Raw genomic sequence first — 18786 nt, 5'->3', positions numbered from 1 at the left:
AAGTCTAATCACAATTTAGGCAATATAGTGAATATAGTTCACTTCAAGAATGAACAAAGTGGCATGGATGAGTTTAATTTAAGGTATTTGAAAAAAAAAACAGCGCAAACGGAAAGAGCGATCAATATTATTTCTCTATATGAAGCATATCTATTTAAGCCATAAAAACAAACATATTACAGAAGGTGAAGTCAGTACGCACGTAGATTTGTTCGAAATAGTTGTATTTTAATAAAAACTATGTGAGTGACGCTGTGGTGCGAATTTTAAAGACATGGCGCAGCGTGACGTTTGCTCAGTGTGCAACCCTCTTTACACATTGTTTTGCTAATGTTTGAGGCTCCTTTTAGGGGAAGAGCTCTGATTGCGATGCCATGCAAAGTGATAGAACATAATTTATGAATCATAACCCGCCAAATTGGCTAGTGTCTTGAGATGCATTACCAGCCACCTGGATTTTCACCTGCATTTGACGGGTTGTTGGGTGTTCATTTTAAACCCTGTTTAAAACATAATAAATGTCTTTAGTGTCTCTTTTGATTAATTTAATGTGTTCTTGCTATATAAAAATATTTTTCTTTATATTTCTTTTAAAAATAAAATCTTTTGAATGGTATGTTTATTTTTTTGTCAGGCGTTTCTGACAAGGCATACGTGATTGGATCAGATATGGTGATTGGTTATCCAATGCGACGGATATTAATTTTAGGTGTAAATGGGATCACAGAACCACAACCACAGTTCTGAGCATACTTTTGAGTGTTTTTATTGAAAATCAAACTGTCTGAACATCATTCTAAGTTAACAAATCAATCCGAGCCCGAAGCCAAGTGGAACAAATGCAAACCATTACTACCCCAGGTCTATTTCTACATTTACCAGCATTAGCCTGTTTACTTTTCAATTACACCTTCTGCCGAAATCAAATGCAGTTCTCAAATGGCCCCACCGCTGTATGCGCGGAGTGAAAGGTGAGTCATTAGATGTGTCTCAGTGGTGGAGTTTTTATTTGAGTCTCGTCGGAATGAAAGACACTTGACTGATAACGGTGAATCGGATCAGCCTCGTCGATCTCAGCCTGGGTGAGTTGCTAATTAGAAAAAGGCAATGAAGAACTATCGTAGCAAGATTAAAGAAGGGCCAGGAACAGGCATTAATTGCACTTCTGTGACAAGGCAGTGGGAGAAAAACACTCACGCACACACTCAAAGAAAGCCGTGCACAGTATCCATGTCTTCTGGATCACTGGCTGAAATGTCTCTCTGTTTTCCCCAACATTTTCCAGTGTGGGTTGCCGTAAATGGGTGCCCAGAGGGATTAAGCGTGATCACTGAAGGTAATTACATCTCTTACAATGTGCCATGTGAACCCAAAGCCATAGGGTCACCCAGAACTTTCCTAATGAACAGGCATTCAGGTTTAAAGATTAGACAAGCAATTACGCTCTACTTACACTCTGTTGCTGGGAATGATCTTGTAGCCGTCCCTGAACCATGTCACCTGTGGCCGCGGGAAGCAACTGACCACTGGGGAGTTGAGGATGGCGGCCCGGCCCTGCGTCACTGTCTTTCTTTGGTCATTGTCTATAAAGTCGCCCATATCTGCAAGAAAAATGTAAGGGGTGTTATTACAACCAAGGTAGAACCTTTTTTTCCCCAAAACAAAGCCAACCTGATGATACATTCAGGACAACAGAGGCTTTTGGTACAAACTGCAGAGGTGTTCAATCAGAAACATTTATTCAAACATTTATTCATGGCGCACAGCAAAGCAAGATTGCATCACCATGCAGAACAAAAGAACATCAAGCACATTGTGCTTTGATTTTGTTGACACGCTGTAATTCCAGCGGTGCAGTTTTCACATCTAAGTGTTTAAAGCTCTCATTTATGGGATGAAAATGCCAAAGACAACAGTAGCAATATTAAAACAATATGAGACCATTTTTTGAGAATGTGCGAGTTAAAAAAGCGAGTGAATGGTCATGCACTCAATCTGTGTCTGCCTACCTGCACTTTCATTAACGGCCGTCCGCAAGCACGAGCGGCGCGTGCTTATATTTTTTTTCGCTGTGCATGTTAACCAGTGAGTGCATTCACACTGGGGGGCAGGAGCGTCGCGTGAGCGTCAAGCGAAGCAGGGTTTTGATGCAGAGTCTATTTTTGCTGCGCTGCTCCCTCTCAATTAAAGGGAAAGCACACTTTTTTGATGGACAAAATAAATATGATTTCCCAAAATGCACATAATAAGCATGTCTAGTGTGTTTTAACAAGAACTGGAGTATAAGAAAAATTAAGAATCAAAAATATTTATAGAAGATTTACCCATTTTAACTTGTTTTTAATTATTCAGTTTGGGTGAAAGTATGGTATATAAAACTACAGTAAACTAGCCAGAAAATATTATATATAAACTTTATTTTAGTTTATCATGTAATACACAGACAGGCAGCCAGGTGCTAGCACTACCCAAATCAAATCTGAGGGGGAGGGGGGAGGGGGGTATCCATAGAGTTTGCGGTCTTGTAAAAATATCAAAGTATGGCTGAAACAACATGATCAGAGCTGTTTTATTGGTTGTGTTTGTGGTTTACCATTTACATTCCATGTTAAGCAACTTTCAAGACTATCAAGTTTGTAAATTAACAACTTAAACAAATATAGTTGTCTTTGTAAAGAAATGCTCATAGCTTTGGAGACTCTGCTGTGACGCTGTACAAATGCTTCCAGTGTGAATACTGTCGTGCGTCTGCAGCTGCAGTGGCGATGTAGTTACGCTGACGCGAAGCTCAAGCTTGCACCAAGCTTGCATTGGGAAGAATGAGTCTAGAGCCGGAAAGAATGATTTCTTATTTAATCACTGTGATAACTCCATCCTGGTAGAATGTTTCTCTGAGTAAAAATGTTGGAAGCATCTGGAACAGTCAGCCTGGGTCATTGTGAACCTTTACAGCATGTTATAAACGCTACAGAAATGGTTCAACCCCTAGTCAGCTTTTCTCCCACAGCAGTCTTTTACTCTTTCGGTATAAGTCCTGCCTTATTCAAGGCATACCTGGGAAAACTTTAAATGGTATCACTCAGATCTTCACATGAGAGTGCAAGAAAGATAAACTGTTTTTCCCATGCATTTACAAAGAAGAGTTTTCAAGCTTCAGAAAGGATGCAAAAGCACCATAAATGTATCAAATACAGTATGTATGCATGTTTAGATGTCTGTATATACTTCCATGCAACAGTTTTTGCATTAATGCAATGAATTAAATTGATCAAAAATGACAGTAAAGACATTTAGAATGTTAAAATTTCGATTTCAGAAGATTTTGATTTCAAATAAGTTAAATATTTACCACGTTTCCACAAAAATATTAAGACTTTTTAACACTGACAATAATAAGAAGTGTTTCTTGAGCAGCAAATCAGCATGATTTCTGAAGGATCATGTGACACTGAAGACTGGAGTGATGATCATAGCCATCACAGGAAGAAATTACATTTTAAAATATATTTAAATAGAAAAATAGTTATTTCCCAATATTATTATTTTGCTGTAGTTTTAATAAAATAAATGCAGCTTTGGTGAGCATAAGAGACTTTTAAAAACATAAAAAAATCGTACCGACCCATTAGCGTATGTGTGTAAATACATTTGATCTACCACAGAAACTCACATGCCACTTGTATCTCGGCTCTTCTCTGGAGTAGAGCGCCCATCCTGTTTCTCACCACACACTGGTAAACACCCATATTGGAGCGCCGGAGAGAGGAGATGGTGAACCTAAGAGAATGAAAAAAAGAATCAACCACTTTAATTCAAATCCCAGAATGGAAAAAACAACAACAAAAACAACAGTTCCCTGCTATTTGCCAACAAATTCAAGGATTTTCGACTCAAATGTATTCCCATTTAGAGGGGTTGGGTTTAAAAGGTTTACCCTTGCAGTCACAACTATCTTTTTTTTCCCCGCCAGTTCGCACATTAGCGTGAGCAGAGCACATGGAATCCTCTCCATGCCCAGCTATGATGACGTACATCAGGTTTCAGCCAAAAGGCCACTTCGACTAAAAGCAGAGGTGGTGAACGCTTTGGCATTAAAATCTGTTGGCATTTCCAAATACGCTGAATATATGACTAATGCACTGTTGCTCACTACTTAGCCGAATCTGTTTACGTCTCTGAAAATGCCACCTGGTGGGTTTGTGCATCTCGGTGGTGGTTTCCCTCCATCACAGGAACTCAACTGCAATACCGGGGCAGCTCTGAGCGTGCTGTTTAGGTGATTAAAGATAATGAGAAAAGCAATACCAATTAGAGCAAACCAGCTCTGTAGATGGACAAAATGCAGAAACACTTGACATGAGGAGGTGCAAAGATGTGAAACACCTACTTTAGCATGTATACGACTCCTAAATGGAGGATAAATCAAAACATCTTATGTAAAAGTTGACATTAACTATGAATCAGGTGTCAGCAGTGCACTTCAGGTAACGAATGAAAGCATTAGTTGTCTCTGAAGAGAGCCAGGCAGCGCTGCAGACTTTTCTATTAAGACTGAAGGAATCTGTAGGGCCAAATCTTCAGCAGCTTTAACACTCCGCACGTCTGAGGAAATGTTGAATGCTAACAGAGGCTCTACGCTGATTAAAAAAGGTCAGGCTAAGAGGCTATCATTACTGAGAAATTAAACACATGGCATGGAGAGAACTCAACTAAGAAATTATATGGTTGATTAAATGTACTGCTGCATAAACTAGAAGAATTTAGAAAGAAAAAAAATGCAAATGATTTGAATGCACTTCACTTCTAGTAATTTCATTTCTTGATTAAAGAAACGTTCCAGGTTCAATACAAGTTAAGCTCCACTGACAGCATCTGTCGCAGAAAATAATGTCGACTTGTTTCAACAAACAAAAAGTGCATCTGTAGTAATCTGATTATAATGGAAGTCTATGGGGGAGGTATCACATTAAAATTAGCATAAATGTTTTGCCTCAAAAGACATGAGACCTTATGTAAAGAAAAGTGTGTGATCACTTACTAACTTTGTCTGTGTAAAATTATACTAAAATGTTCTCCTGTCATGATCATGTAAACGTTCTTGAAGATAGAACAATAGTCCCACTGATATTAGGACAATTTAGACAACTAGAAGGTTTTTTGGGGGGTGTTTTCTTGGTTATTGTATAAAATAAACTCTTAGTCACCATGTGTCACGATCATGTCCTGTTTAGTTTCAGTCACTGTTATACCTACATTCTAGTTCATTGTTTGTTACCATAGTGTCTAATTAGTCTCGCACCTGTTCCTTGTTCTGTTGATTGCATTCTCTGTGTATTTAAGCCCTTAGGCTACGTCTACATTAATCTGGATAGATTTGAAAATGGTGAGTTCATTTAAAAACGCTCTCCGTAAATGCTAAATACACCTTACTGTGCATGCGTAAAACCTCACAAAAGCTCACTGAGATGATACAGATGGAAAAATGAATAATAAAGTTATCGACCAATTCTTCGGGCAGGACCATTTTATTTAGCAAAATATCTCAGCATCCACTGATGTGTTCAGGTCGCACTCAGTCACCATATGTTTGGTCTAAAACGCAACTGCTCGTATTGCCGCAGGACAGCAAATGTGCGTACATTTTTATTTTCATCTTTGCAGGACTGTGAGTGTGCAAAGTAACACATTTTAGCAACAGTGGGAAAGTGAATAGCACATAACAGGCACAATACCGGTATAAACATGAATATCTATTAGTACAATATGCATCACATGACTAAACTTACGTCATCGTTTTTAAATACCTCCGTTTTGACAGTCCACACCACAGTGCGAAAACGGCGTTTTCAAATTTATCCACTTTGGAGAGTGTTTTCAAAAAGGTTTGTTTTCATTAATAAAAACGCCGTCTCTGTGTGGATGGATGGCCAGAGAGAGAAAACGGAGAGCAAAAAAGCTTTTTCAAACGGAAACTTGGACAAGGTGTGGACAAGGCCTTAGTTTCCTCAGTTTAGTGTTTGTCGTCGTCAGTGTATAATGTGTAGTTGCTTTGTTCATTCTCCATGTTCATTAAGGTCTCTAGGATCCTGTTATTCCTGCGTTTTCTCTTCTTTGGATTTAACTACACAGCATACACGTGACACCATGAAATCAAAATTGATGATTCATATTGTTTTCTATGTACTGCTGGAGTGTTGTATTAGAAATTATTTATCTGTGCACATTGTTAATTTTGAAAGACATGATCACAAATGATCGGCAATTAGCAAATGACAACATTTTCCTGATGGATAAAATCAAGTCCCACCCTATATTTTTTTGTTTGAAAATAAGCAATTTCACTCAGATATTGGTCAAAATAGGGAAGAGAAGACAGTTTCATATCAACTTTTCACTCTATTTTCACTTTACATGGCACAAGTTTTTTTTTCTTCTTATTTAAATATTGAAAGTCTGGGACAAAGGTAAAACATTAAAAACAGGCTTTTGAAATTTGGCTGATCCTTGATGCAATCGCTGACAGCAGTGCAAAGTTGATTCTGCTCTAATTTGATCTAATATTTTATGTTTTTTAAAATGTTATAGATTTAAGTAGCATATAAAATTAATATTTTGAGACAAAGGTCTTCTTAATGATTTTTAATGATGTTTTGTTCAAGGTAATTAAAGCAACAGTTTTTCAATCACATAAGAATATGTAAAAGTATGGTATTTGAGGTAAAAGGCGCCCCTGTCCATTTATTGACATGACATGGTTAGATTCAGATGGAAAATATCATATATTAAGTTGGGTGTCCACCTTAGAGATAATACCCATATTATATAAATTTCATTTATTGTTACTACTGTAAGTCTATATTAAATTATTATAAGATTTACTTCAATGCTTTTATAATCTTTACTTTTTTAATGATTTATTGAACAAAAATTAATTCTTTATTTATCAAAATGAACAGAAAATAGTACAAACTTTGTTAAATTGACTGTTTTGAACAAGTATTAAGTAATAAGTATTAATTATTAAAACCATATTATTTTAGCTAAAGTATTTGTATCGATACTGTGTGCCTTTAGCCCCATGCTGGTGCCTCGCCACGTCATACATTTATATGATTTTTAAGCTAAATTAACCACTTTTATGATTTATTTTCAAAAAAAAATAAAAAATAAAAAAATTCCTGCAATCATGCACTTTGGGAGGAGTGAAAAGCACATTTTTTCTTAAGGTGTGCCTTAAGCCCCATTGTACCCTACCTGTTGGAAACATCTGAAACATTTAACACTTATTTAAAAATAATAATAACATTTTCATATAAAAAATAAAATAAAATCTTTCTATATGTGAGGGTTCTTCAAATTCCAAGTTACTTTCATTAAAAACTACACATTATTTAAGCAATGAGAAAGATTCCTGAAACGGATCCATAAAAAACAACAGCAGAATAAGAAAAATATTCTTAAGGTTAATGGTCAATTTTTGAACAACTTTAATATACCTGCCATAGATAGGGAATAAATGTAATGCTTGTAGAAATACAGAAAAAAAGCTGCAGGGGAGATTAATATTGGACTTTTTGTCTCTCATATTAACCGTGAGCCTCTGCTTTTCTCTCTCCTTGTAACCTTGACACAGTTCTGAGCAGGAATTCATCTCTAGAAAGCCTTAAGATGAAAGCTGGCACTCACTTGTACTCTGGGGAGAAGGCTGTGATATCTGTGTTGTTGAGCATCCATTTGAACTCCAGAGGCCAGCTGCCCTCCGCAAGGCAGGTCATGACCAGACGGTTCCCTTCTAGGTGGATCTCTGGAGGTCCCGGTTCCGTTTTGAAGTAGGGGGCCACATCACCTGCAGGCAGACATGAAAGAGCCACAGTTAGTAAAGGTGCGAGTTCGCTTTAATGCTACCCTGACCAGGCGCAGGCATCATCAAAGATGAGGTCAATATGCAGGAACATCACTGGTTCCTCAATTTACAACAACCAGTGCCGTCAACTTTGTGGAAATCCACGTTCGATAGAGACGCCTATTTATGCCCATTCCTCAGTGAGAGCAAACAAACAGAGGCAATCACGCAAAGGTTATCGTAACATGTTCCTACAAAGGCGGAGAAATCTTTCACGACAGCACCGGAGAACCAAAGACAGCTAGCGCCAAACCTTTTAAATCCTCCATCTGCGGATTTCGGCACACTTCAGAAGAGCAAGGCTCCGAGCTTTGATTTGAAAAAAAAAAGAAAAGAAGCCAGGACACCTGGGTGCAGTGAATCTGACTTCTGTCAGCGGCATTGCTGTTTCCCCTAAAGCTCAGACAAATCAATTGTGCCGTGCAATGGCTCTTTTATACAGAGTATAAACCACCTGAAATATGTAAGCGAGAGAACTACGGCTCAGCCGATACACACTCACTTCAAAAAATCATTTTCTGTATCATTTTTTACTGGAAAACGAGACAAAAATATTATCTAAACATCAAAAAGATTTACTCGAGAAGCAATATGGTGTGATGTGATGCTTGTTTTAGAAAACACATTTTGAATTAAGTGTATTTTTCTTACCTCAGTGGCAAAAAAGTGCTTTCTAATTTTAAGCAAACTAAATGTATAGTAGTTAGATTTATGCACACAATATGTAAACACTATTTTTCAATGCAAAGAAATATAACTAAACATATAACATCTTATGGCAATAAATGAATACTGTGTCAGCGATGTTTAGATATTTTTACTGGTAAACAAGGCACAAATACTGATCAAGAAAGGCTTTCTTTTTTAACCTAGGCCTCTACAGATCCCTGTATTGGATGTAGCAAATAAATTTGTTAATGAATAAATTTGTTAATGAAAATACATTAAATTGCAAGTTCTTTAAATTGATTCCTTTGCATTTATACTTCTACATTCAGTCACATTTAGCTTCCTGAATTGCTGTGTTTCAGTTAAACGGGCGAAATGTCAAGGGGTCACAAACTTGCTGTAGAGCACATGGTGGAGAATGTGGACAGATGCAGCCGAGCTGCTGTGGAGAATATCAATGACGGCTTTAAAAAGGGAATGAAAGGAGTGAAAGAAGGAGATGGAGTCCAAGGGCCAGTAAGACTCCAGGTGACAGCTGAGAGAGACATAGTGTCCTTGAGGTCAGAACGATTGTGACAGTGTGGGCGAGGAAAGATGGGCATTGCTTTATGGCCGTTTTATGGGTTTACAGTAGTTGTCTCTCCAGTATGGAGGACACAAACTTGCAAGGACCATAGATGGAAGTAGATTTCCTCATGGTTTGGGGGGCTACAATGTAAATTTATGGGCGGACATCTTGCCAATCACGTCCCATCCTAGAGCTCCATCTCTGGAGAGTTAAGATCAACTAGTTCATGGGTATTCAATTCAACTTCCACAAGATCCAGCCTCTAAATTTCACTACTAGCAAAGGTAAGAACAATCTGAGACAAATATAAGGAACCCATCGATGCGTCCGAAATCGCATTCTGTCGGAGTAGGTACTACATTTGAATAAGAATTGATTTTGTGACCGTTAAAAAAGTACGCTCTATATAGCATGGATATGGGTAGTATGAATGAAATTTGGATGCACTACATCCGCCATGTTGTTACTGTCACGTGACCTACCAGCGTCAGTTGCTTCGCTTCACTTCCATTCATAAATCTCCTCCCGTGGCCTAATGGGATAGTAAAGGGTCCACCCAATACACACTTCAGAATCTCTGCAAAAGTAGTAGGTCATCCGGGGACTTTTCGCATACTGTTCTTTGAATACTATGTATTCGGACACACTTTTCTTTTGGTGTTCTGTTTTTCGCATACTATACAGTAGGGATGCATTTGATTTCAGACGCAGCCCATTTGTTGCACCGCTATGAAATTAAATAAGCAATAAGCATTTCATGAATATACATCCCAGAAGCAATTCTAGAATTTTCATTGTTAGGGAATACTAATTGCAGGGTTGATTTTAATACATCAATCCCCCTACATGAGAGGCAGTAGTCATTTATGATTTCAATATACTTTATGTGTAAAGTGTATTAAATTTGCTCAATATTACTGAAGGTCTAAATAAAAGAGGCAGCCACATGTCCCACATTCCTTGCAAAACATTAAAATTCAGTTCAATAATACATCACAAAAATGTTTTCTTGAGCTTGAGGGTTTGCAGCAATCAAGTGCTGTAGTAATTAAAGCAAACACTCAATGTTAATCATGGATAATCATTCTAAGATTAATCTCCGACTGTGCTACAACTGAAATGTTCGGTCCTCCTCTTCCTTCCTCTCTGCCTCTTTAGTTGTACACCTCAGAGGGAAGTGATGCCTGCAAGCAGACACCTGCTCACCTCTAAGGCATTTAAATCTCCTAAATCTAAATTGGGGGCCAAGTATTCCCACATGCCATTTAACCAAGAGTTAGGCAACACAGAAGGAAATGCCTCAACTGCCATGAAGACACGAGGAGCTCTGATTCCCTAAGAGTTCAAAAACAGAACCCTGCTCGTGTTGTTCGTTCCTTTTATTCGCAGTAAACATCGAAGGATGTGCCAGGCTTGCCACACCTCTTATTTCATTCCTCCCGCACCGACATAAAAGCTACAAAATGTTAGTAGCCTTATGGTTGGTTGTAAATATAAAAAAGAGTAGCGAGGAAACCGCGCACCCAAGTTTAATCGTCCTCACCGGAGTGAAAGTTTGCAGATGTTAGTATCTATCCATTTTTCATCGGACGCATTTTACTTCTTTAGCTAGCAGCTCTCCTCTGACAGCTTGATTTTCACTCATTGTGCTTCTTTATTCTTATTTGATGGTGTGAAGATGAGGGGGATATGCATTTTTTATTTAATTTGAGACTCTGAGAGGAATATATCACAAAAAGCAGGATTTTCCCTGCTCTTTTGAAAGAGAAGAGCTTAAGTACTATACTGACATACTCTAATATTCACAATTCAAAGTTTTCTACAGAGCAAATATGGTTTCATCACTGACTACGATTATGATATTACCAAAATTTCACAAGTTGTTACGAATATGAGTAGACTTTCATGACTCTCGATTGCAATTCCGATAACACAGAAAACACTAATATGCTATTTAAACATTTACCTTTATTTAAAAAGCTAAATATAGAATTTTAAATACAGCATGTATAGTAGTGGGCAAAAGTAATGTCTAGCTTTGGAAAATTGACATCTTCACTCTTTATTCCAATATTGTTAAAGTGTTAAAGATTTTGTAAGCATAGTTGTTGTCAGGAGTCAGTTGTTTTATTTGTGATAAAGCAATGAAACATGCCAAATTGTGCAGACATCATTTTTGGCCAGACTGTCACACATTAAAATTACAATCACATGCAAAAACAAGAGAGAACCAATGACAAATTAATAACTGATTATGTTGTATTCAATGTGTTTTTTTTTTTTTTTTTTTTGTGAGCTGATTTGTTTTTCTATGCCTTTTTTTGGCATAGTAAAATAAAACCTGTAGCTGTAGTTTACCCCATCTTTTTGCCAAATAATTTTGTTAAATAAATACCTTAACCAAGTTTAGAGTTTTGTTCTTCCCTCATAAGGCTCATATTTAAAATATTTAAAAATATAAAATATTTTCCTAAAATGTATTGGTTCACTCTGATTTGTAGAATCATTCAAATCAATCTCCAAACCAATCCAATCCAGACATCACTTTTGGCCACTACTGTATTTTTAAATCAAGAAAACATGACTTAATTTTTTTTATTTTCAAGACAAGTAAACAATCAGTAATAAAATTAAAGAATTTAAAGAATAGGAAGTTCAAAAGACAAGCATTATATATATATATATATATATATATATATATATATATATATATATATATACACACATATTTTGTAATATTATAAATATCTTTAGACACTTTTGACCAATTTAATGCCTCCTTGCTTAATACAATAATTTCTAATAATTAAATAAAAATATCTGACCCCAAACTTTTGAATGAGACTTTCCCACAACACTGCACACCTTCAGCTTTGAGATTTTGTTGTCGGACTGAGGAAAGAGGTCAATCTGTAATGTCATGTGATTTCTCAGGACACTTATTTCAGTCATTTCTCTGAAGCAGTTGGGACATTTTCTGCATGCTATTCAATCCAAATAACTACCCACATTTGCATATCAAAATCTATTCAGTATTCTGCAGCTTGCCCTATAATAACAATTTATGCACTCTCTCCCTCTCTCTAAAGACTAGGATTGTGAGTATTAATTTACATTTAAATATATGAAAATATACAAACAACATAATTAGTTAGTCAAATAAATGATGTCATCGAACTTAAACTGGTATTTAGTGAGAACCATGAAGTGTGCTGCTATGCCGCATTTAAAGGTACGATATCGAAAACAGCCCCTTTACTTCGGAGAGGCTGAGAAAGGGTAACTAAATTACAACCTATGAATCCCCCACAAACATAAGTGAACTTTAGAGGACAAATAAAAAGCTCAACATGTGTAGAATGTGACACCTTTAAATCAATTCTTTGTGTGATTACACCTCAGGATAAAAAAAAATGTATGGTCTACAAAACATACAATTTGCACTCACTTTTCTTCAGAGAGCGTGTAAAGGGAATATAAGTGGTGTATACAAGGAAAATCTGTCACCAACAAAAGTACACACTCATCATGATGGGTTATCTTTTGTTTGCAACTAACATTGTCCATCTTGATGAAAAAGGCCAAAGAAGGCCTTGATTGTGTTAGCATAAGTGCTGTAGGTATCCCCAGCGAAACACCCGGAGAAGAATTCACAATGACTGTACGTCGCTCTTGAGACGTGCTCTGTTTGATATGCTGTGGGAACATTTGTCCTTGTGAATACCAACAAGTCCTCTACAAATTCTCATTCAGATAGGATCAAATCAAGCTACAAAAAATATGAAGGAGAGGAAAAGAAACGAGTAAAACTGCACCAAATCAGTTCTTCACCTCCCAGTAAGGAAATGAAAACATCCTCTTCTGCTTATCAATAGCCATGTTTTCATCCATCTATTTTTATGCGCATTATGGGATATTGCAATAAAAAATGCATAAAAAACTTATGCGCTCATCTCCTACTGCAGCAACTTCCATTTTTCTTTGTGATACAAGTTTATCAGGAAGTGACGATTTTGTTCTTTGGCTCACTGGATGGAAACTTTATTTGCAAATATTTTATGCGAGATTCCTATTTTTGCGCATAAGTTAAATTTGCAACTTTGGATGAAAACATAGCTATTGTCATAACAATACACCATATGCAAACATGCCTCGATCAAATTCTAAATGAATGTTATTAATGAGCATAATAATGGTAATTCAGTTAAAGGCAGGACATCTCTTTGATGTAGTTCCAGGCAGTCGAAACCTTTTTAAGCATGCTACGTCTCGAGAAAGACCCTTCCCATCTGCTGCGGGTCCCTGGGCGGCTCAAGCAGATGCCTGTTAGACAGGTAGTGTGCAGGCGTCTTTTCCCATCTACTCCACCTTCCCCGTTTTGCCAGGTGTGCTCAATGGAGCCTTCACTTTCCATTTGTCTGTGCATGAAGCCGGAGTGGCAGTGTGGGGCTCATCAGCATTCTGCCTCTCCAGTGGACCGTACCACTGCAAGACGACTTCAGGAATGCATAAGCAGAGACCAAGAAGGAAATTCAATTTGTTGGGATTATTATCAAAGATGAAAAGTTCCGACAGCAGACAGCTTGGCTAAAAGTGGATGTAACAGGTCTGCTCAGGGCTGATGGGCTACGTTGATGAAATCACCCCTGCTTTTTCATTAGCTACTTCTGCTTTCCTAACTTTTCCTAACATGAATGCAAACCTGATGGAGGGATGACGCAAAAATCGAAGAAAGTGGAGTAAAACTATGCAGCAACTTTTATTATTTAAAATAATAAGTCAAAAGTCGATCCTAACAATTTTTTTTTATATATATATTATTTAAAATATTACTTTGAACACAGCCTAATAGAGCTCCTGCTGCCCAGTTTAAGGGATAGTTTACCCAAAAATAAAAAATTCTGTCATTAATGAGTACTCACCCTCATGTCATTCCACACCCGACTTCGGAACACAAATGAAGATATTTTTAGTCCCGAACGATAGGAAAGACATCATTAAAGTAATCCATGTGACTCTAATGGTTTAACCTCAATTTTATGAAGCGACGCAAGTGCTTTGTTTGCACAAAAAAACATATTTATTATTATTATTATTTATGAAAACATTGACCCTGCAATCCAGTATTTTGTAAATATTGAGGTCAATTATGTTGTTGTTTTTTGCTCAAACAAAGCACTTGCGTCACTTCATAAAATTGAGGTTAATTTTACTTAATACAATGTAACAAAAAGTAAAACCTTTTATTGTAATCTAACGCTAGCCCAGTTAGTGCAAGATGACAAAAAAAAAGTTATTTAAAATGTAAAATAGGCAGAAAAAAGCATCCAATAAATCTAAAATATGAAATTTTACTGGTAATGGCATTGACTATTGAAATTTCGATATTGTGACAACACTACAACTGCCTCAAATATCCCACCAGCCATGGCCACTTTACATTCCTTGTCAAATCAAGGACCCTCTGCAATCATTTGTAACGTCAGATAAGCAGATAACAGCCTCCCGATGCCGGTTACTTCTGCACTCAGTGGGAAATACGGGCCTGCCTTCTGATTCTTAACTCAATTACCGTTAAAATGGCTCCTGGGAGCACTAGCCTGCTTTTTATCTGTCAGTCTGTCTGGGGGAGTGAAGCCCACACACTGACAATCAGAGTGGGCAAAACTAGCTCGTTACCATCCATTTGATGAGCTGACTGTGAATCAAAGCGCTAACCAGGGCTTTGAACCTGAGAGCACAGCGTCTGACAAGATATGATACATCAACACATGAAGAAACATGCATGTGAAGTTAGTTAACATTCAACTGCATACTGGCAGCAAATTATGCAAATTATGTTGATAATGACAGGGAATGTAAGACTTTAACTCAAAAACGTGAACATGTGGCAAACCCGGGGTGTCGAAATAATATTGGGTAAATTGGCAGTGGGCGGGATCACACAGACCAAAACAAAAGCAGATATTTTGACATGGATTGCACATTTCAAAAGTAGAATACATTTCGGTAGCATTGTTTTTCAGAAAAAAAAAAGTAATTTTCCTAAATATCTCCAAATATTATGGTATTTTCATGCTTTAGTGCAGTCAAAAATTTACATTAAACACCTTTAAGACTGCTGACAACACTTTAGAGACCACCTCAAATCACCCTGCCTATCAGATCACACTAGCAAACATATAGCAATGTGCTACAAAACACTCTAGGAATACTGCAACCACCCAGACCCTAGCAAACATACAGTAGCTTGCTTAAAACCACTGGCGCCACTTTAGAGACAACATTAAAACAACATGAGCCACCCAGAACAGCTTACTAAAAACCACTAACACCTTAGCAATGCCCTGCTAACCACCCTAGCAACACCCTAGTAGCAACCATACAGAAATGTGCTAAAAACACTTAAAACAACTTGCATTTACAAGCACCACTCTTTTTTTCTTCAGAGTTTCGTCAAAAACAAATCTACATTGATGTCCAATGGAATAATTGTTGTGCTACAGTATCTGTGCGGTTCAGTTCCATCTTAATGTTAGATCGCTGTTAAATGAACAATAAATGCTCCTGAAACGATAAACGAAAGGCTGATTCACTTAAAGAATACCAATTATAGCCTTATCTTCAAAGGTAGAAACTTTTAATCTAAAAATCAGTGTGGTAAGCTTCGTTCTGCGTGTAGAGTGAAAGTTAATGTCTTTCCCTTGCCGGATGACACATGAGGATCATTCTTCAGCCTGACATTGTCTGACAGGCCAGACAGGGAGCAATCAACCCTGTCTACACATTACTGTGGATATTTCCACTCAGAGTCAACCACAGATGGACAGAGAAAGACACTGGGATTCACCCTTAATCCCTCTGTGACGTGAAGCATCTTGTTCATGAGAAGAACCAAGTTCAACCACTCTTATTGGGTAACCTGAGTGAGCTTGATCAGATAAACTCTATAAAACATGAGATGAATGTTTTCTATCCCTCCATTGAAAGTCCATTCCAACAAAACTGACAATTCAAAAAGTTTATAAAGTCAAGCTAATTGATTTGAATGGAAAGGTTTTTCCCAAGTCTTCTGAGAAGACACAATTGCATTATATGTTGAACAGAGTTAATTTAGGCTTTCATTTACCATATCTTATCTAATATGGTAACCGAAAAAGCATATGGGTTTCGTTTACACTCTCTTTATGAAGTTTCAACGTTTTTCAAAGTTTTGGTGTAATGAACTTTCAACAGAGGGACAGAAATCACTCAGGTTTCATTAATAATACACTGTTTCGTGTTTCGAACATGAACAAAAGCCTTGGGTAATGAAATTTAATTTATTAATGAATAGTGGCGTTCTTAATAGTGTCTCAATAGTGTATTAGAGATGTTTCCTCTACCATTTGTTGACATATAGTAAAAGTACAGCTATAATGAAATTTTTGTCTTGGTGCCTGAGGAGAAATGTTTTCAACAATTTGATGAAAAAAGAATTCACATTGAAATCTCAGACTCTTGATTGCAGATGTGGCAGATATGTGCACAATTTGAGAAATTGTTGAGATCTGTTTTGAACATCGCAAATCTGAGCACAGTTTGAACAACTGCTGAGATCTCTTTTGAACCTCCAGAGCAGAGAATTATGAGGGGTTTTTTTCCTCAAGAGAGAAAAATCTGAGAACTAGAAGACTTGCAAACAAAAAATATTGCTCTCCATTTTTTTCTCATTGTTGTCTAAAAGAAACAACTGATACTTTGCTATGCGTGGAACTTTGTGTTAGCATACAGTTAATGCAAAGCCTATTCAGTGCATATTCTTTATGAAGAAGTTTATGAAGAGGTCCAGATATGGAGATTGTTTTACTTTAAGTTCAATAAGAGACAGGATCCAGTTCAACAGTTTATGGACCTCAAAATAAAGTATAGTTTTACAACAATTTCCATATTTCACCACTAACTGAAAAGTGGCTTGGTACATTGACAAACAAGAAGTTTAATTTAGCTGATATAAACTGCAAGAGCAAGAGCTAACCATTTCTAATTACACTGAACGTAAGATTTAAACACACGTCGCCACAACCGTTTCACTCTCAAGACATCAACAAACTCAGAAAGGAACAGGCAGAAGAGGCTTCAAATGGAGGGTAATCACTCACAACAACAATCGCTCAAATGCTTGAAGCTTCCGTGATAATCAAAACAGTCATCTCACTCTGTGTCTATCATCCACATAAACAACTCTGAAATCATCAGCGTTTAAACATTCAGACATTAATAATGCAGCAAATCTTCGCCCGTCCTATAGCGAGTTCTCAAGGCCCATAATCATAAGCCCACTCACACACTCTCAATCCTCCATAACACTGAGGTCAGCTTGGACTCTGCTATCTCAGAGACGCTGCAGCTTTCTCACACAACTCTTCAAAACCAGCTAGTCTGTCCTACAGCTTCCCGAATCGGGTTACCTGCTGAATACCAAACAAACCATGTACATTTCCATTCCCAGCCCTTAAATGTACTGCAACTGTTCCATTAATTCTCGATGTATTTGTCACAGGATGTTTACAGACAAGTGCAAGCGATTTAATGGCATATTATAGAAACCATACTGAACAAATAACACGTTTTAAGATGTTTAATCAGTATAATAAACACAAATATCCCCCATGAGACAAGTAAAATATGCCTTTTCACAGCTGTTGTGTAACTTTTAACAACAATGGCTGCACTTAAAGGGATACTTCACCACCAATTAGCATTAAGCTTTGGATCAGTAGAAACCCGGTAGTATTTTCGAATGACCGTGCTTCCCTCCCTCATGTCCCCCTGAGACGGGAGATTTCTGTATTGTGTGTCTGGAAAAAACCCTCCACGGACGCAAAAATCATCATTTTGTGTCATCGGAGGCTTTTTTGTCCAGAGGCTAGAGACTACAGCCAGTAGTAGGAGCTCGTTCCACATGTTTTCAACCGGTCCATAGGGGGATCTCACGATAAAACGCCGCCAAAAATACATTTTCTGCCTTTTCTCAGTCTAGAAGGCACCAACTTCTAAAATAATTTCACATTTCTACTACATAAATGAACCAATTTAAATAGTATTCATCTTTCCAGCGGTGAAATATCCCTTTAAACATGATGTGTAAGCTAATATCAGTCTGTCTTGTCACTACAAAGGAATTTTAGGCCAATCACCTCCCTGGAATATTAAAACACAGAAATATTGGTATGGGAGAACTTGCTTTGATGTACTTCTGTTCTGTGTTATGTTTAGTTTGAAGGTTGTTTTTTTTGTTCACATCATGTTTTTGTTCAGCGTTCTCTCACTGATTGTTTCCAGGTGTGTGTCATTAATTATTCTCATTAAGTCATTAGGCCTTGTGTATATTCCCTCATGTTTGTCTTGCTCTGTTTATAGTGTTTGTTGAGACCATGTTTTCTCAGGCTTTACGTATTACACTGATGTATTTGGTTTCCTCGGGCTAGACTAACATTTACATCCTTTTTCTGTTGTCGTTGAGTGTTCATAGGAATGATGACAGTGTGAAGTCCATGTGCTGGATACATTTAAACCACTGACCTACATGCCACTGAGGGAACACTGAACAAAGAAATCAAACTTCAAAATTGAAGACGTCAAAACAAAATACACATGAACAATA

The 18786-nt window shown here is 37.2% G+C and overlaps 1 protein-coding gene across 1 annotated transcript in view; it reads right to left on the bottom strand.

Moving 5' to 3' along the window:
* Nucleotides 1-18786, bottom strand: part of sdk1a (sidekick cell adhesion molecule 1a) — a 369950-nt gene that overhangs the window by 197762 nt on the left and 153402 nt on the right. The window contains exons 2-4 of the mRNA XM_081363124.1: nt 7687-7846; nt 3671-3777; nt 1454-1601 (exon numbers count right to left, since the gene is read on the bottom strand). Coding sequence (XP_081219250.1) covers nt 1454-1601; nt 3671-3777; nt 7687-7846 — 415 coding nt within the window. The remainder of the gene's footprint in view (nt 1-1453; nt 1602-3670; nt 3778-7686; nt 7847-18786) is intronic.

This window comes from Scardinius erythrophthalmus, assembly GCF_964197995.2.
Source record: "Scardinius erythrophthalmus genome assembly, chromosome: 1".
NCBI classification, from domain to species: Eukaryota; Metazoa; Chordata; class Actinopteri; order Cypriniformes; family Leuciscidae; genus Scardinius; species Scardinius erythrophthalmus.
The sequence above is the reverse complement of the archived record's forward strand: the minus strand, read 5'-3'. Positions and strand labels throughout refer to the sequence as shown.